Source organism: Phaethon aethereus (assembly GCF_964289735.1).
Source record: "Phaethon aethereus genome assembly, chromosome: 4".
NCBI classification, from domain to species: Eukaryota; Metazoa; Chordata; class Aves; order Phaethontiformes; family Phaethontidae; genus Phaethon; species Phaethon aethereus.
Window position 1 is genome coordinate 42,307,743 of NC_138578.1, and position 19,378 is coordinate 42,327,120.

At 37.2% G+C, this 19,378-nt stretch overlaps 1 protein-coding gene across 1 annotated transcript in view; it reads left to right on the forward strand.

The window, feature by feature from the left end:
• Positions 1 to 17,219: 17,219 nt before the first annotated feature.
• PALLD (palladin, cytoskeletal associated protein) overlaps positions 17,220 to 19,378 on the forward strand; it is a gene marked incomplete at both ends in the record, with an annotated part of 195,703 nt that continues 193,544 nt past the window's right edge. Inside the window, one exon of the mRNA XM_081999758.1 lies at positions 17,220 to 18,265. Coding sequence (XP_081855884.1) covers positions 17,220 to 18,265 — 1,046 coding nt within the window. The remainder of the gene's footprint in view (positions 18,266 to 19,378) is intronic.

A 19,378-nucleotide genomic window follows, 5' to 3' on the forward strand; every position in this document is an offset into this window, starting at 1 on the left:
TAAGGATTTCAGTTCAAAAGATTCATACTTTTCCCAAATATGGATGTAATGTCCTGTATTCTGTTGGAAGGTAGGCCTACAAAATGCAAATGAATGCAAAAGGAGTACAATTTTTGAACTTCAGACTGGACTTCAAAGCAACTCAAAAAGCCATTAGGACATCTGAAAGATATGTACATTCAAACTTGCATCCTTACAGGGGAAAAGAGACAAGACAAACTTCCATCCCCTATGGGAACCCCTAATGATAAGATTAGATGACCAGTCATCTCAAACATCTTATGACCCCAATCGCTGATTACCATGGTATCTAGTCTGAATTAGATGCAATACTGGGTGGCATATAATAATCTCATGTATGTAGCTTTATTAATAATGTTTGTCAATTACAAGTTTTAAAAGATACAAAGACACAGTGGATGAAGTTGCCTTAAATCATACCTGTTCATCACCTCAACTAGCAGAAAAGGAATTTTACCCCTCATTGATTGAAGCAGGTTTAATTAGGCAAAATAGTAAAGAAAATCACAGTTGGTCTGCTAAGGTGGTATGTGCTTTTCAGAAAAGAAAAAGAAGCATAATTTAGAGGGAGTATTATTGACCTCGTAAATTGGAAGTGAATGGGATTGCTGGAGAGTCATTTAAATCTGAACAAACTGCTGGAGGATGCTGAGAAAGAAATTGATTATGAAAGTTTACATACTTCACAGAGAAAGTGCTGCTTAAGGTATCAAGTACCACTACCCTATATGCAGTCAACCATGCTGTGCTAGGCATTGAGGAACATTTGTAAATGGCAGCAATGTCACAGGTCTAGGGGTTAAAGTCTTGGTGATAATGTGTTATGGAGTCAGTTCCCCATAATAAAATTTGTTCTTCCCTTTTTCCTTGTGAGGAGTATAGAATTGCATTCAAAATACTATTACAGAGGCCTTCTATGGAAGTTTTGCACTTTTCAAATTCAGGAAAGACGATCTTAACTTTCACTCCATTATTTGCTTACAACAGGTAGTACAGGCAATTATAAATAGTGCATCTCTGAACTTTACAGTTTGTCATTTTGCAATCAAGTAAGTCTTTATCAGGTGTTTCACTGCTAATATTGTTGATTTAATTTAGTATTCTGGGAAAAACTGTACCAACTATGCAGTAGCAACAACATATAGGAAAAATAGAAAAATTTAAAATTTTAATTATTTCATAGACATAACCTGTGAACAATCCAGACTGGCAAATTCTCAAACCCAAAACATCTAAGGCATTTGGCAAACCTCAGATGATCTGTGGTCTCCAGTAAATCATGTTATTTATCCAGTAGGGAATGGATTTTTCTCATTGCTTCAACAGCCATTCATAGATCTTTCACACTTCTGCTTTGGAGGGAAAAAAAAGCCAGCTGAAATGATAGTAACATCCAATACTTTTGCTTTTAAGAATCTTTCCCCTAATGAAAGAAACTTTGAAAAATCAGGAGCCAATGATTCTCACAGATGTCTCAATGTGTACAGAAATCAGCATCTGCAATAGATGTACTTGGAAATGCAAATGCATGCATATTCTGCCTGCAAATGTGCAGCATGCATTTTCCCCAGTCTCCCATACCATTCCAGACCTCCAGTCTTATAAACCTTAGAGGCACCTGCTGATCTCGGTTAAATGGTTATTGAAGTCAGCCCACTCCCTAACTCGTCACCCCTTCGTTGCTAGGTGTTACTCTCCCAGTTATTCTACATTAACTGATGATAGGCTAACCTTTATCTGCTAGGTGATCCAGCTTGAAAACAAACCAAAAAACAGCAATAAGAAGCTGGTATGTATAGGAATGGAAATGATTAGGCTGAAAAGGGTCAAACCAAAGGCTACTGCAAGCTGTTTACAATTTTCTTTCATTCCCAGAGAGTGTATCAGTGGGCTCATCAAAATAGCTCAAATTGAGCAGCGTCAACAGTCCCAAACTGAATGGGTTGTGGGTCTGGGCAACCACAAAATAGCAATGCATCACCTGATGCAGTAGGAGAGCCCCTGGCTGACACTGTGGAGGGAGAATATTAGACAGAAGAGAGGCCATTACACCCAGTGGATGCATACTTCACGCATGGACCTTTTTTCACCTTATTGTTCATCTTGTGAAGAACATATGTTCATCATCACTGCTATGAATTTTGTGCAAATAGAAATGAACTGAGATATGCAAGCTTAACGTAATAAAAACCCACTTAAAAAGCACAATATGGGTCTATTGTGTGCCTTAGCACATTCAAAGCATTCTTTCATCTTCTTTTACTCAGCTGGCCAAACATAATCTGCAATATACCTATTGTGAAAAAATACTTCTTACAAAATGCAGATGATGCCAAACTGGTGAATTACTGTAATGTCCAGAAAACTCCCTAAATACAGCATATGCCTCCCCCACAAATCAATATCCTTGAAATGATCTGAGCTGCACAGAAAATGCTACTGTTAATATGAAAACACTATGCCATTACAATAGGCAAAGTTTATTAGGGTGTTCTTCTCCAGTCTTCATACAGTTAATTCCTGCCATCCCCTTCAAAGAAACCACAAAAATATGTACACTTACCTTTATCTAGGGATTGTTCTTTCCACAGGTGAAAACAGACATTCAAACCAGATATTTCTGCAGTACGTTTCACAGAATTACTTTGACAGGCTTCCAGGAAATCTTTTAACTTATTTGTTCCAGACCTAAAATTCTGTTTAATTTGGTTGTCAATGCAAAGATTTTCCATTGTTTCCACTCTTTTTTCTCACTTTTCATCTTTCATCCTTTTCTGGTTTTCTTCAACAATTTTTTCTGCTTTTGAATTCTATCAATAAATCAAATCACATACAAAGTATTTGTGAAATTTTAGTTAACAAATGCTAAATGTCTTCCATAAATTCCATGTTCATTGCTTTATAAATTTGTTTTACATTGTGCATTTTCTCTCATATAAAATATTTCAAAACAATATCATAGTCAGCGCATATATCCAGTAGTAACCCAGAGGTAATGAAACAATGAAGAAAACATGTCCAAGGACAAAGCGATATTGAGGCTTTGAGAACTCTTCCATCTTTTTTCTGAGTAAAGGATGCATATATACTTTCTCATACATGCAAGTTGGTTAATAAACAAACACACAAAACAGCAGTGATATTCAGTTGACTACCTCACATACTCAGACTAAATTAAAGCTTTTTTCTATTGTATTATTCAAATGTTTTGAAATTTATTTTCACTCTGTATCAGCTACTATTTAAAACTATAATCGTATTTAGAATAAACAACCTTTGTAAAAGAATAATATTCACCACTCATTTGCTAATTAAGCTGTCTAGTAACAATGATGCCTAGAACATTGCTTCCTTCATATGCCTTTCCATTCCTTTGCCCTGTCCCATTTTCTGTGTATTAGCCAAGAAAAAAAATAATTCTTGTACACATGTGTACACACTACAAGTAGTGTGAATGACCCCACTTTTAGGCCTCTGACCTCCATAAGAAATGCTCAGAAAAGATGTGAGGGCTGCAAGCTCAGTAAAGGATTGGTACCGATCCTTTATTATCACTATGCATTACTAAACAAACAGCAGATTGAAGAGATTTTTCATGAAGTCTTGCTAACATTTTGAACTGTGTTTTTGAGGAAATGTGTGTCTGAAGGTTTTAAATAACAATCACCCAGATGTCAGCGTGCTAGGAAGAACCTAAGAACCAAGGTAAACTTGTACATATATATACACAAATATATACACATGTATCATATGGTGAAGCACTAGTCCATTCAACATACATCTGTGCAATTCTAAAAGTGAAATTTTAGAAAGTCTTAGCAAACTGTCACAAGGATTATGCAATCATATTCAAGTACCTCTTTATTCCATGATGCAGAATACAAGAATAACATTAGGGCTGCAAAGCCAAACATTCCGAAATCAGATAATGACAAAATGAAGTCTGCCTGCAGAAAGAAAATGAAAGCACATAGGAACTTAGGAGAGGAATGGATAACCTAGGTTAATTTCCTTCTGTCTTGTGCTTTCACAAATACTACATCATGTAAACCATACGCAGCCTCTATGAGACCCTAGCAGTGAGGCAGCAGCCTGTACAAATGTGCAGTCTGCTTTCTGAGTTGTTAACATGAAGGAACTTGAAAGCCTTGTGCAAAGACCCAAGTCTGTACATGAAAGGTGCCAGTTCCTACTTGACTTACAACTGACCAAAAATTAAGGTATTTGGCTATAAACATTTCCTAAGTCATAAACTGTTACCTATCCATGTAGAATGCTGGTGAAGTATCAGAACAATCATGTCTGCTCTAATAATAGTGAAATACTTAAGAATAACAGCTCTGCAATAAACTTTAATCAAAAAAAAATTTTGATTAAAGTACCTTCCTCAAACCATATGAAAGTTTGACAAACAAAAACAGAATTAGTTTCTTACCTGGATTTCTGAAATCTTTTTTTGTTAAACTCATTGACTGTCAATATCTGCTCTATTTCTTCTTTCTGAGAAAATGTATTTGAAAATTCTCTGCAGTCACTGTTATTTTCTCCTTGATCTTCAAAAGATAGTAATTTTTCCTCACAGCTTTTAGCTGTGAGATTGTCATTATCATTTCCATTTTGAAAACAAACTATAGATGCCATGACTGTTACCTTTCAGTTTATATATGCTATTAAGACAGAGGTGTTCTATCTCCTCATATTATATCTTCAAGATAGCTCTAAGAAAAAAATATTCTTATAAGCTTCATTAGTTCAATAACGGTATACATGAAGTCAATGGAACTTTGAAAGACGAAAGCAAACTATTGTTATAAGTTTTGGTCAATTATATTTAATAAATTACTTCATCAGGGTTTGAAATCAATGGACACCAACAACACTAAGCATAGTCTCTGCCATCCCTTCTGTGAAAGTGCCAAAACTGAAAACTCACTTTCATTCACTTCAGTACAAGTGCCCAGGAAAGTGAAGAGCATCAAAATTGGCTATAGAGGAAACCCTCCATGCTTTACTGCTTGCTGGAATATTACACCATCCATTCAATTTGCAGAGGGAAGGTAAGAAGAGAGTTCTTGGACAAACAAATCTAGATGTCTGCAAAGGAGAGATGGTAACATTTTTGGGCTTTTGAGGTAGTTGACTCTGTGACTAAATACTCACAGACGGCATGTCCCAAGGGGAAGCTTTAAATTTTGATTTATGAGACTCACTCATAAGGTTGCTTTCAATTTAGGACTTAAAATGCATAATCCAGAATAACCCGATTAAAAATAGAGATGCTGTAATGACTTTTTTACACAGAAATTATATATCCACTGATCACAAAACTGTGCAATATCATACAGTAAGTACAATTACCTCAAAATAATAGAAGTTTTGTGTTAACTAATTCATCAGTATTGCATATTTACGTATTGTAGTTGTACAAGCATAGGTATTTTTTCAAAAATATATTACACATAATTATTACCCCAGTGCTATATAAAAGATATCTAATTCCTCCTCTAAAATTGTTTGTGTCAAGATATACTTTCTAACTATCCAGCCTGTTTGGATTATTTTAGGATTTGAGGGTGGCAACAAAGTGAATTAAGCAGCTTGTTGTCTGTTTTATTTAGAGCATCACCCTCCCTCCTTCTTGTTCTGTAAAGTAAAATCTAGATTGATTGGTTCCATTGTATCCTAATTTTGCACACCAGACCTGCCTCTATCTCTGTCTGTACCACCTGTGCAACAATACATACAGTTAGTGCTACTGCAAAAAATTTTTCAATAACAGATTTGTTACCTAAGTTTTGTGGGTTATAGACAGATTTTACCCTTGCACAAATTTCAAAGCAAATAATATATGTGTTAGGTTGCTTATATGGCGTTTTGGAATTTCAGAGCCTTTTGTGAAAGCATCACAAAAACTTCCCACCTTTCATCTGCGGATTCTTTGGATCCAGTCAAGTTTTGATGGCAAAGCCAGAAATTGTATTCCAAACAGTTTGGAGGTGTTGTTCCGAGTAATCCACTTGGGTGAATCATTGTTTCAGTGGCTCCCTCAGCTGTCTCATTGACAGCTTTTAACTCTCATATGTATACTTGCATCATCATTAAAGGGTAGTTGTCTTGGCTTTTCAGGCCTGCTTCCTCCCAGGTCCACATTTTTCCTCTGACTAGTTGAATATTTTGCATGATTATCTGTAATATTTCACCTTTTAAAGAGAGTTCATCAGTTCACTGATCAATCAGTCCGACTCCCTTTTCTAGACTAATACCACCAGCTTCATATAAGGACCAGAAAATTGCTGTATAAAGTATCATTGAAACTCAAATAACATCTCATTCAACAACTATGAAATGCATGAATTTAGAATTAACTGCCCCTTCTTTAATAGGGAGTATCCAATACAAGGTGAACATCTGATGCTGTAGAATTTAAAGCATGTAAAACATACCTGCAGGTAACCGCATACTTTGCCTCTTTATCTTGATTCTAACCAAGGTAACAACAGGACAGGAAGGGAGGTGTGCAAACTTACCATGCTTGTTTTTTTGTTTTACTTAAAAATCTTGGACCTTCTTTTTTCCAGTCCATCAAGTCTCAAGACTGTACCCCTACAACATTTAGTCATTGACTCTGAATCTGTAATGCCTAGAGAAAGATGTACTTGTAAGTACAAAATCAATACTCTGTCAAAATTCTAACTCTTGCTTTTGTCAGAACCAGTGGATCCAATCTGGGGGTCCAAGCTTTATAAATTGACTCAAAAATTAAGAAATACAGGGATTCTCTGTGCCACCACACAAGTTTTCATTGCCACTGAAAAGGACCTACTTTCTCCCAAGTATTGAGGCTTACTTTATGTCATGTCTAAAAGCACCTATTTTTAAAAAATAATTTGTTTGCTACATGATTTATCTCTAAAAGCAAATGATTCATTTATAATGGAATAATTCATTTCTGTTTGACAAACATAGGCTCTTCAAACATAAAACATGTATTTGTTAATCACAAGTATCTGGAACACTTCACCCTGGAAGAAAAAATACATGGTTTTAGTTTTAAGCCATTAAACATGTGCTATGGTAGAATACACCACTCCCAAATTGTAAGCACAGGTGGTTCTATTTTCAACTGACATTATTGAGTGCTTTGTCTGACCTCATTTCATTTCACATCAGAAAGAGAGAAAGGAAAAATTCTGTTATGTTTTTACATGATACAGCCTATCATAAACCAAAGAGTAAGTTGCCGTTGCTTGTCCATACCATACTCACCATGTCTGGAATATTTCTGCCACCACCTTTATCAGCACCTGCCTGTTGGCCAATCGGAAAAAAACAAAAGGCCTGAAATCTCTCCAACTCCATGGAAACTCTTTCCAAAAATACTCCCAAGCTAAGTGTTTCTCCAATAGAAGTTAATGACTGACAAATCTCTCAGCAGTTCATTCTATATACCCAGCTGTGTTTTAACTTTTTTTTTTTTTAATTTTGTCCTACTGAGGTTAACAGCGGAAGTAATCAGCTGTTCAGTGCTCCTCCTTCAGCGTTCATTCCTCTTTCTAGAAGTATGGATGTCACATTCTTGCACATTTGTCTTTGTTTAGCACTATGACTTCTGGCAGCAATACACAGCTGTCTACCCTTATCTTGCACCAGACATGTTTTTAGGTGTCAGGCTGAGCCTTCCTACAGGAATGTATTTGGCATAATCAAAAGACAGCTTGCAAGAGCTGTTAAAAAGGTAAAGTAATGTAAAGCTGTATTATGATAAAAGGAAAAAGAGAAGTAAATATTTATTTTCCTAGAGATCAGCATTTCACAGTTTGTTGAAACAGGCACATTTGTTTTTCAAAGTTAATCCCCTTGTAGAGAAAGAGGCTTTAATCTGGTATTGAACTTCAGCGCTGTCTGTGCCTGCTCAGATCAAATACATTTCACATGCTAAGAAGGAATCTGAGTACATGACTAGCTGTGAATATAAACATGTAAAATATGCACTATGGGCTTGCAGCTAAAATTAATCTAATGGAGATCATTTTCCTTATGAAGAGGAAAGTCTAACTGAGCTGCGTTGACAAAGGCTTAGTACATTCGACGTAAAAAGATGGCATGTGATGCTGTAAAGCATTTTTCTCACTGCTCAGCTATGAGAGTTTTATGATATGCATAAGTGCAAACAGTTCTTATAAAAAAAAATCAAAAAACATCAGATTTGTTTGAAATATATTTTTCAAAGAGGTATACGTGTAACAGCTAATGTGGGTGGGGCTGAAGCACAGACTTAAAGTTAAGTAGGATATCTGTATAGAGGGCACAGAGGGATGGGTAACTTTTCAGATGTGGTACAGGGAGTGTTAACAAGTGTAACTAAGTTGCAAAATAAAAGAAATGGTAAAGCCACATCAATACCACTAGCATTTGCAGAATGCAGGACAAATTCAACTCAGAGAAGAGTAACAGTTGAAGCAGTAAAGTTAAACAAAACTAGCCAAAATTACAGCGAAGTTCTTGGATGTGGACTCCTTAAAAGAAAACTCTTAATCTTAAGAACCAGACTAGTGTTAACTGTGCTTTGCAAAGTTGGGACACTTAAATTAACTACCTAACCCATACATGGTTTCCTTTTCTTCTTTTAAACAGTATATGAGGTATCAGTCTATTTAAGTTAGAATGTTACTTTTGTGACACAGATTTTCCACTAGAGTTTTTTAGTTATAATTTCTTTCACTTCTTTCCTTAGACAATTATGTAGGACTACACTGAACCAATATATTAAACAGGGTGCTTAGATTTCTTAAATTTATCATATAATCTGAAATCTTTACATTCTAGACTATCTAGTTGCAATCATATTGCCATGTGCTACACCAGCAAATTTTATCCTTGCTTTCTCTACCCTTGTGAGGTTGCACCAGTCCTGTCTTCTGTAACTTTCACTTCTTTCCCACGTGTTTCTTAACTCAACATGAAATGGTTTTCTTGGGTTTTCGTGCTTTAACAACATCTGCTGTATTATAGGTTTGCTTAAATTCTTATTTGTGTACATTCCCAAATGATAAAACCTGGATTGGCCTTTCTACTTAAACCACAGAAGACTGTCAATTCCACAGTTTGTTGACACCTCATTTCTTGTCCTTTAATACTATTATATAATATGCCTTACAACAATTTAATGGAATCGGGCAGTGAAGAGGCCTTCTCTAGGCCTTCTGCACAGATGTGAGCCGAGCCATACAGATTTTTCAGGACTTTTATTACAAAAATATCAGTACCTGTAAATCAGATTGTCTGTGCGTGTTCTCTGTTCTGAGGAAGAATTTCGATGAGAAATGTGTCAACAGCGCAGGGCCTAATGTGCATGCTGGCCCCTGGCCGCGACACGTCCCGACAGCTGAGCTTGTCCTCTGGGCCTCCGCCGTGCCGCCACATCCTCCCGCTCGCCACAGCCAGTCGGGGCGGCGGGCTCCAGCGGTCGTTCCCCGCCCTCACCCCACGGCGCCTTATCCCTCGCTCGGAGGGGTTGCCGGGCTCCCCCGCCTGAGGCAACTACTATCGCCCGGTCCGCCTGGGACCCCTTCACCACCCCTCAGCCGGTGGCAAGCGCCCGCCTCGCTCCTCCCTCCCTTCTGCCTCAGCGCCCACCCGCTTCCCGCCCTTTTGCCTCAGCGCCGACCCTCCCTCCCGCCCTTCCCCCTCAGCGCCTGGCGTTGGGCCACTGAGCGCCTACGCGGGCCCGTGAGCGGAAGGGCTCAACGAGGCGAAAGGCAAGCTCGGGAACCGGTCTGTGTCACAGCGTCGTCAGCCTCGAGGGAGTTTGATGAACACCGGGGCCTGGCAAAACGCAAAGGGGCTGCCAGTCTCGCAGTCTCTGACTGACAGCACCGCTCAGCCCAGGCCACCGCCCGCCCTCAGGTAACTCGGGCAGGGACATCTTTACCCCAGGCACAGTGTTCACTGGCAAGGATGGAAAAGCTTTGCTCTACGTTTCTTTGCCTTCGTGCTAAATCCTGTGAGGGTACAGAGTGCTTCGCAGCCCCAGGCGCAAAAGTGTATTAATCGCTGTACACAGGGGCTCAAATTCCTAAGAAAATTCCTTCGAGATTTTAAGGGATGTTGGAGACACCAGTACTATGGCAGTTTGTCTATGAGTTCAGTTTTTACCTGTCTGGCTAGTGATAGATTAAAAAATACGGCACCTTGAGAGAGAACGGTATTACAAGTGTTCTAGTAGTCTTGAGATGAGGGAAGCTGAATTACAGGTCTGAGGTAAATTGCCTTAGCAAGAGCTTAGATACCATAGATCTTGGACTGGGAAGCCTTTACCTCTTTCCCCAGTTTAAGAAACAGTATTAGTTCTTTGTGAGTTGCTTATTAGCCTTCCTTTCCATTTTACTGTTTCTGACTCACAGCTGTGGCAATTCTGGAAATTTGTGATATTTTTAAGTTTATTGAACTGTTGTTAACTTGTAACCCCTCAGTCACTTTGTTGACATATTCCGTAAAAGAAGGGTATGAGTTATTATTACTGTGCTTTTAACATTTTAACTTTAACGACTGTTGTATTTCTTCTAGATCAAGTACCCGTACCACTGCTAGCAAAACTGAAGGTGTATGAGCATTTCCATTGCCTTTCTACAGTTTTCTCCTAGGAAAATCCTCAGAGAAACTCTTCCAGAACCTTGGAAAAAAGATGTTTGAGTACCATTGACACTGCTTGACTATTTCACTATATCCGACACTTTCATATTTATTCAACAGGTAGGTACATCCAATGCACTCTATAAAAAACACAGATTAGCTCTAGCTATGTAACAATTTTAAAAAAATATATATTTACAAGCAAAATTAAACATATTTGCATACTAACAGAAAACAAAAAACCCAAATCTATGTATGGCATCAAACTACAGCAAGGCAGTGACCCAGTATGTTTAAGCACAGGTGACCAGATATTGTTTTTTTAAACTTTCAGAGATGGAAAAAAATGTCTGTCAGTTACTCAAAATAACTGGAGGCTTCTGTGGCAACTAGTAAAGGGGTTTGTATCTGCCTCTGTTGCTTAAAGTAGAAGCAGCTCTTAAAGATTCTTATTTGAAGTTTACAGACTACTGTTTGACTTTAGGCCTTAGAAAGGAGATTGCCCATCTACTTGTAGTTTATCTTGTGGCTATTTAGAGTAACACACAAAATAACAGGGACCATAACAGGTTTTCTGCTTTCTCAAGTAATTACACGAATTACTAGGGTAAAGAGCCATGCTTGTTATTATATTTTGTTTTAGCCCACTTAACAATGAAAATCTTTTGCACCATGTAACATCTTCATCATATGGACTGGAAAGCCTCTACAACCAGAATAGCTTTATAATTTGTGACATGAGGTTTTGAATGACTCAGGCTGACTAATACTAGAAACTATTATCAGGGTTTCAGGAGACCAATCCAGCAACGCACCATCAAATCTATCGGTAGTGAAAAGTATTCTCACTCTGGTGGTCTGTTCATCAGTCGAATTTGCCACAATACTGCAATAGGAATAGAGTGAGCCTATCAGGCATAATATCTTTTATCCTATATGTTAGCATTGATTTTTACAGTTTACATGTAAATGCTAAATTATTACATCATTGCATATTATTGCACATGTTTACCTTTCAAAATGTATAATTGTTCCAAATTTTTAGTCCCCTGGCATTTTCTTATGATGATTTACTGCTATCTACCACCTTTGTAAAGGAGCATATACATTATTTTTGCAATAAAAATGGAAGGTCTCTGTCAAAGATTAAGTACATTTCCAAAAGATTCAGCATAGGTCAAAGGATATAAGCATTCCCTAAATCTTAGTAGAATGACACTGCAAAAATTTGTGCATGGCTTAATATAGCTGTATAAAACCTTACCCTAAGAAGTTTGCAAGTTATGATGAGTATTTCATTAACACTTGAAGCCACTAGGAATAAACTGAACACAGATCTTTCACCTTCAGGGCAAATGTTTCTATCATGCTGTACAAAAAGTAATAGGCGTACCTGATATACACAAATCACCAGTGCAACTGTATTTGTAAAAGCTCAGTTCCTTTAAAAATGATCTCTGCAGGTGACTCCAGCCAGACATATTTTCTTCCCAGAAGTGACAATTTAATCATATAACTCCAAGAACCAGAATTTCATCCACCCCCTCCCTGTAGGAAAGGCTGAAGATAGCCCAAGGCAGTTTGTCGCTGTTTATATGCAGGCTATTTTTGGCTCCTGTTCTAAGGTGCCGAACTCTTATGCATTTAGTGGAGAGCTTGGTGCCTGACACAGGGCCTGGATTCCACTCTGTGGAGTGACTGCTTAAAAATTAGGCATACAGTGGTTAACACTTGGATGATCAGCTCCTTTTTTTTTTGTGTACAGCTTTTAGCCTGTAATTTTTAGAATGACAATTCTGTTCTTATCTGACACACTGAAATCACTGTAAAGTGACCTGAAATAAAACCGTTTTTCTTAGTTTCATTACAACACAGTACACAGTAAGGATCCCAAGTCGTAAGAATGGGGCTTGTATACATTGTGAAGTAAGTAAGCATTCCTAATTCAACAGTGAATCTGTTGAAGCTCTGATTAGGGGACAGTAATTACCTGTATGAAGATGCAGAGAAAGATACTGTATTAACTGGAATAAAATGTGTAATACCAGCACTTGGTGACACATTAAGATGGTCTAGGACCAATAGGGAGCTATGAGTCTCTTGTGCATTTCTGTCACAACAGTGGGTTTGCTGCTCTTCTATTGTTGCCAAGGAATAAACTTTATTAAAAAATGTAATGCAATATTGGGAAGACCTTGAGCTAAGAACAAGTGTCACCCCACAAAATTTATTTAAATCAGAGAGCAGGTATAATGGACACTGGCAGAAGGCAGAAAGGGCCATAACATCTATTTGGAGCTACAATTTCTTCTGACTACTCCAGACAATTTGACTTCTCCCAATAGGCTGCAATCTGGCAAAAACAATCCTACCCACACACTGCATTTATTTCTGGAAATTGTGTGATAAAGTCTGTAGATTAAACCAGCAGGCTTCATGTTTAATTCTTCTTTTCACTGACTATCAAAGAAAATTATGTGCCTGAAAAGGCACAGGTGTGCTCTTGGACCGAAAAATTTTCTTCCCTGAGACAAAACTCTCACAGGAGTTCTTAATGAGGTGAAATTACTTCCTTAGCAAAGACAGTAAAGGGAGAGCTGATTGTGTTACTTATTACACTCTACAAGGCTACAGAACTGGAAATGCATTTTGGTTGTTTCAGTGTTAATACATGTGTCAGAGTTGTTGGGTCTTTTAAAAGCATACATGTTTTCCAGGGATTTTTCTGTCATTTCTGAGGGACATACTTCTTTTCTGATGATAGGATTACTTCGAGATGTGAAAATTCAGTAGGTAAATTTATTTATACAGTTCAGTATATGATTACAGATTAATAATTATTTATTATTACAAAAAGATGGACCATTTCTGCTGATAGCTCTAAAAACGTTAACGGTCTTTTCCAGCCTAAATGATTCTATGATTTTATTGTTTGCTTTTTTTCCCTGGAAAATTTTAAGGTACACAAGGAAGCTATTCATTTTAAACTACTCTTAGTAGAAAAAGCTAATTATTTTATTTATTGTCATAAAAATAGTTCATTCTGATAAATAATTAAAAATTTGTTAATACAAAATGCAGTGGGAAGAATGTATTTTTTAAAAATTCACTTTCACACACTTTGTTTTCTATGAACTGTGGAGGTAGGTCCTTTAATAATGACCAAAAATCACATCCTAAAATTCCAGAATAATTTTAAAACAGCCTAAAATACCGTGCTAAATACAACAAAAATTGCACATTTAAATGATTAAGGTCTCTGAATTTCTGAGTAGCAAGTGCACAGAACTCTGTGCCACTTCCAGGCCTAACGTTGCTTCTACTGGAATTCCAGATAGCAGCAGTCTGCTGAAACATGAGTTCAGTTACCAAATATAGACGAGTGGGGTAAGAATTACATAGTTACAGAGGACAGATGTAACACACAGGCCACAGTTTCTCGATGCTTACTGAGGACCAAGCAATCTTTAGTGAATAGCTGGAGCGACTTTAAGCCTACTTAGATAAAGAAGGAAAGAAGCAACTTTACCTGCTATTAATTACACTTGAGACTCTTCATATTGGCCTGTTCATTGTAAGGTCTGTTGTACATTTTCTGCTAAATGTAATTATTGTACTTCGGGGAGTAATTTTGCAAGATTTCAAAATTCAGAGGAAAAATATACCATTTTGTTTTAAAAATATTAGTAGATACATTTCTTCCTTCTTCCTTTGAACAGATTGACTTTGGGTCTTTTTTTTTTAAGTAATTAAGTAATAATTTTTCATTGGACAGTTTCCGCTAATTCAGGATGCTTATACTTTTCTTGAAATGAGTCCTTTGATTTTTCTATGTTTTTTTTATATTTTATTATTTATCTCTCTAATACCTTAAATTGATTAATTATTCAATTGTTTTCTGAGATTATTGTAATCCGGTAGATTTTGATTTTACTATTTACTGTATCATTCCTTAAAGCATCTGTATTATTTTTTGAACAAATATTTAAACAACATGATGTTAAAATGTGTATTTACTTGTAAGTAGTTTTTAAATATATAGCAAATAGGACCCCATAAATAGCTTACACGTAATAATGCTGGAAGTATAGATAACCACTGATCTACATGCAACATTGTATTTTATGTTTGTGCCTTTAAATGATACAGTATATGGCTTTGCAGGTTACCTAATGAGTAATGATGATGAAAACTGTTATAAATACAGTCTAACTTGGAGAAGCTAGAAATAGCATTTGAAATTTCTAATTATGATCTTATATGCTACTTGATAGGGTTAGCAATACTGCACCTCCAGTTTGCTGTGGTTACAAAAGAATAACTAAATGTTTGCTCTAAAAGAATAGTGGTTTTACATATTACAGTGTGGCTGAAAAAACAGTGTTTATACTGGAAGCTTCCATTCAGCTGCCTAAAGCTAGACATATAAATCCATTTTGAGGCATGAGACCTTTCTCATCAAGAAGGCTTATCAGCATTAGAAATTGCCAATAACCAGCATGTTTAAATTTATCAACCTTATTTAAATACTCAGCTACAGATTGATTTACCTAAATAGACATTGGGCTTTGAAAATTATGACATACGTAGACATTTTATTTTTCTAATGTGTGACAAAACAGCATAAAACTGAGAATTAGGAGGAGATACGCTAATTCATAATACATTCATTTTAATCGTCATGTCAGGTGGCCAGCAGTCGGTGAAATTGTCCTTCAATCATTAAGACCATTGAAACACCAGAACAGCTTGGTGCTGGAAGTCAGAGAAGTTTATCTGAGTATGTAACGTATCACTTTGATACGTGAGCAAGCTAGGAACCAGTATGAATCAGATTTAAATAAAGATCTCATTTGAAGCACAGATATTTATGATTTATCTAAATAGTAAACTAGCACCTTTGTTCATTTGAATACAAAGTTTTAAAAAACTACTAAGACTGAGGAGACAGAAACTCTCCAGGTTCAACCCTTGGTTCCCTGGCATTCATCCAGTTTATTCTTTAACAGCTGAGCCTCTAGACCAACTGTTTGCCTGGCTTCTCAGGTTCATGCTTGAAAGTTGCTATGTGGTAGTCAGTTATACTGTATATACTTTTTTAGATTTTGTTGACAAGAGATTGGCATGGTTGCTAAATTTGTTGTCCTGTAAACACAAATAGAACAACAGAAAGATGTAATCCCAGCAAAGGATAAGCCTATCACTGTATTCTACAAAAACATTTATCAAATGCTGAAATGCTTTGGTTCCCTTACAGTTCTCTTTTATGTGTTGAGTTGTAATCTGTTGGCAAGACAAGCAGGCATATCAAGAGATGCATATGCCGGGCCAAGAATTCCAATAATTTATCAGTCAGTTAATGACTACATGCCGGGTAAGCCCTGGTGAAGTGACTAAAGGTAACTGGAGCTTGCACAAGCTGATGTAAAATACATCCGAGCACATCTTCTCATGACTGTCAAGCCACCTATCTATCAGTGGAGAAATACTTTGGACCACTAAGAGAAAAATATACTCTTTTTTAAAATCTTGTGCAGAATTAATCTTATAGAAAATATCATGACAAGAAGAGAATTTTCAAGAGTAATTAAAAACACTGATGTTCAACTTAATTACTTCACAGAAGCGGCAATTACTTTTAAGATCAGATCACTCGCAACCTAGTGACCAGCAGGACAAATAAATTTCCATAAGGAGAGTTCCAGGCAGATCCTTCCCTTGGGAAAAGAACGGTTTCCCTGATGTCTTGTTTCTTGCTGGCTTTACAGAGGCAGTGAATGCTCATCCTCATTCTAAAATCGTGGGAAAACTGGAGATGTATAGATGCTTCTGTACTTTGCAGAACTGGTACAGAATATACATCATACACTTATGTGGTGCAGGATGATACATAGGTTGTGAAATCTATTTCTTCAGTATTTTACTTTTAGCATGTGGTAGTTTGATGTTCCACTTACCAGTGTTGAGAAAAGTGCTACTAAATTGTACTAAAAGGTAACAAGTTAAAAATGTTAATACAAGAAGTAAATTAATATTAAACATATTATCAACATTAAACAGAAAGAATAACTTGGAATTTGTAATCCAAACATCCTTGTGTAAATTCTCACACTGTTTTCAACTAGAACAGTGTTTTCCTCTTGGAATTTGATGGTTTAGTGTCTGGAAGGCAGTGTTATGGCAAAGAAAAAAATATATTTATTCCCCAAATCATCATAAGCCTAAAATCAGAAAAAATGAAGTGTGATGTGAAATAAAAAATCACTCGCATTGGTCCAGTTTGAGCTTGTGCTAGGCAACGTACAGACAAAGGATGTCTTAATAGTTCTGAAGGAAGACACGTGAGAAAAATTACTCCTAAGCTCTCTCAGTTCCACCTAGGCAATTTGCAGCCCTGGGCATTTCTAATAGAAAACAAGGTTTACAATAAGTTATTTCATGCACCGTTCTGTTCTGCTCCTCTCCAAGTTTTTTGTATAGCTTATTGGAACCAGAATATAACAGTGCTGTAGTTTTTTTTATTGACAAGGTTTTTTTGTTAAGGAACTGTATTTGTGTCTTCCAGGATGCAAGACAGAAGCTGTGGCCAGGCATTACCTCTTTCTTTAATGCTGAAGGAGGCTTACTGTGCAGAGAGAGGCACTGATAAGGGATATCCTGAAAATACATCAGAAGCTTCATCCTACCATGACTTTTTCTATGATTCCCTATCAGACATACAGAACGGGGAAGTTTCAAATGAACTTTCTGCCTTCCTTACCCAGGAGGAGATATGCAAGAGCCTTGACATAGCTTGGGAAGCCATTGCCAATTCCATGAAGGATGATCAGAATTCAGCACCAGACTTCACTCATTATTTCAACACCTCTCTTTCTAGCGCTTCAGAAGATCCTTCTTTCAGAGATACCAGACAGCACGAGCAAGATGCTTTACAGAGGCCTCAAGCAAGCAGTCTGACTTCATCTGCTGCAAGTCATGTTCTCCCAGGGAATCAGAAAGAGCAATCCACCACACCTCAAACAGCAAGTAGCTTTGTCACAGTTTCCAGGAGGCAAGCAAGCACTTCACCTGTGCTAACTGCTAGTCCCAGCTTCATTAGAAGCCTGAAACATTTGGATAAAGATGGTCCAGGTGTGTCCAAGACAAGCTCAAAGTCCGAATTGGCACCCCAGGGGGAAGTTCCTTTCAGGAACAAGCTGTGTGACAAAGCTGCCACATTCATAGAGGAACTGTCATCTATATTTAGACAGGCAGCAAAGACAAGAGGTAGAAGTCCTGATGGGGACTCTTCTTCTCCAGACAGTGGATACTTGTCTCCTAAAAAGAAACATCCAGCTGTAAGTACCTCAGTGACCCAGGAGTTTGACAAGCCACATCAAGAGACTGAGCCTGAGGCAAAATTACCTGACATTCATTCGAATGGAGAACACTTTTCTGAAAGGGAGAGCATCGCTCAGAGGGAAATGATCCTTTGCCACCCCTTTGTCAATGTGGAAGAGAATCAGCCTTTACCACCTCAATTCATCCAGAAGCTCCGGAGCCAGGAAGTTGCTGAAGGAAACAAAGTATTGCTGGAATGCAGAGTTGCTGGCAACCCAGTCCCTGATGTCAGGTAAGTGCATGCCTTTTAACTAAGTCATCTTCTGCTTGTGGAAGGTACCACAGGTATCACAGGGGAACTGCTTAGGGGTAGTCACTTAAGAATACATAAATCAGGCAGTGGATAGTAAGCATATGGAACAACAGATTCTGACCTCTTTAATTCTCTTAGAGTGTTTCATTGTTTTCTGCTTGGGAAATGCAGTTCTACTTGATTGAAGAGTCACATGGCAAAATTAGAAACAGAATTGGCTCTAACAACATTCTGTGTTACTTACCTCATTAATCTAGGTGAAAGAATTCACAATTTGCCCCTGAAGAACATGTATCAGGCAGTTGATATAGTTTTTACTGTCAATTAATTAGAATGTCCCCAAGTCCTATACCAATGGGATTTGGAGTCTATACTATGAGATAACCTAAATCTAGCCAAATATCCTCTTGGGTAAGACATTTCCAGACAACATTAATATGGTTCACATTTCAAAACTTTTTTTAATACTTTGTAGTGAAATTTATGTGCATTTGCTTTTGTTCGATGACAAAACATAAAAGTAACTGCTGTCTAAGTTTGTTTGTTTTAGATTCTTTATTAACTTGTGATTGTGATAGTTATAAAAGCTACATTCGCAGTACCAGGTGAGGGCTGAATAACTCATAATACTTTCCACTGTCTTCCTTTCCTTCTAAAGCTAATAGAAATTAAAGTCAACCAGCACTGCATAGACAACATTTGCCACTTCATGGGTATGAGCCTTAATTCTAATATGATTTCTTAATACACACAGAGGTAGATCACACTGCTAATTTAATAGTCCCTCACAATCTATTTTGATTTGAAGTCAACTAAGCATATTTGATATTCCCAAAGGAAAATTTTGTCCAAAAAGTCCTGTTTGGACAGGACAGAATGTGTAGTTCCCCATTCAGAACTTCCTGTAAAGTCCTTTAGTTACATCTGAAGACTACACAATTCTTTTAAAGTGCTCAACATTTCCTTAAAGGAACATAGCAATCACTTATCTGTAACACTTGTTGTGCTTTAAATTCCTTTATATCTTTAGCTGTGAAGTCTTTCAACACTTTGAAATTACTAATATTTTGCATTAAGTTACCCCAATTGCTT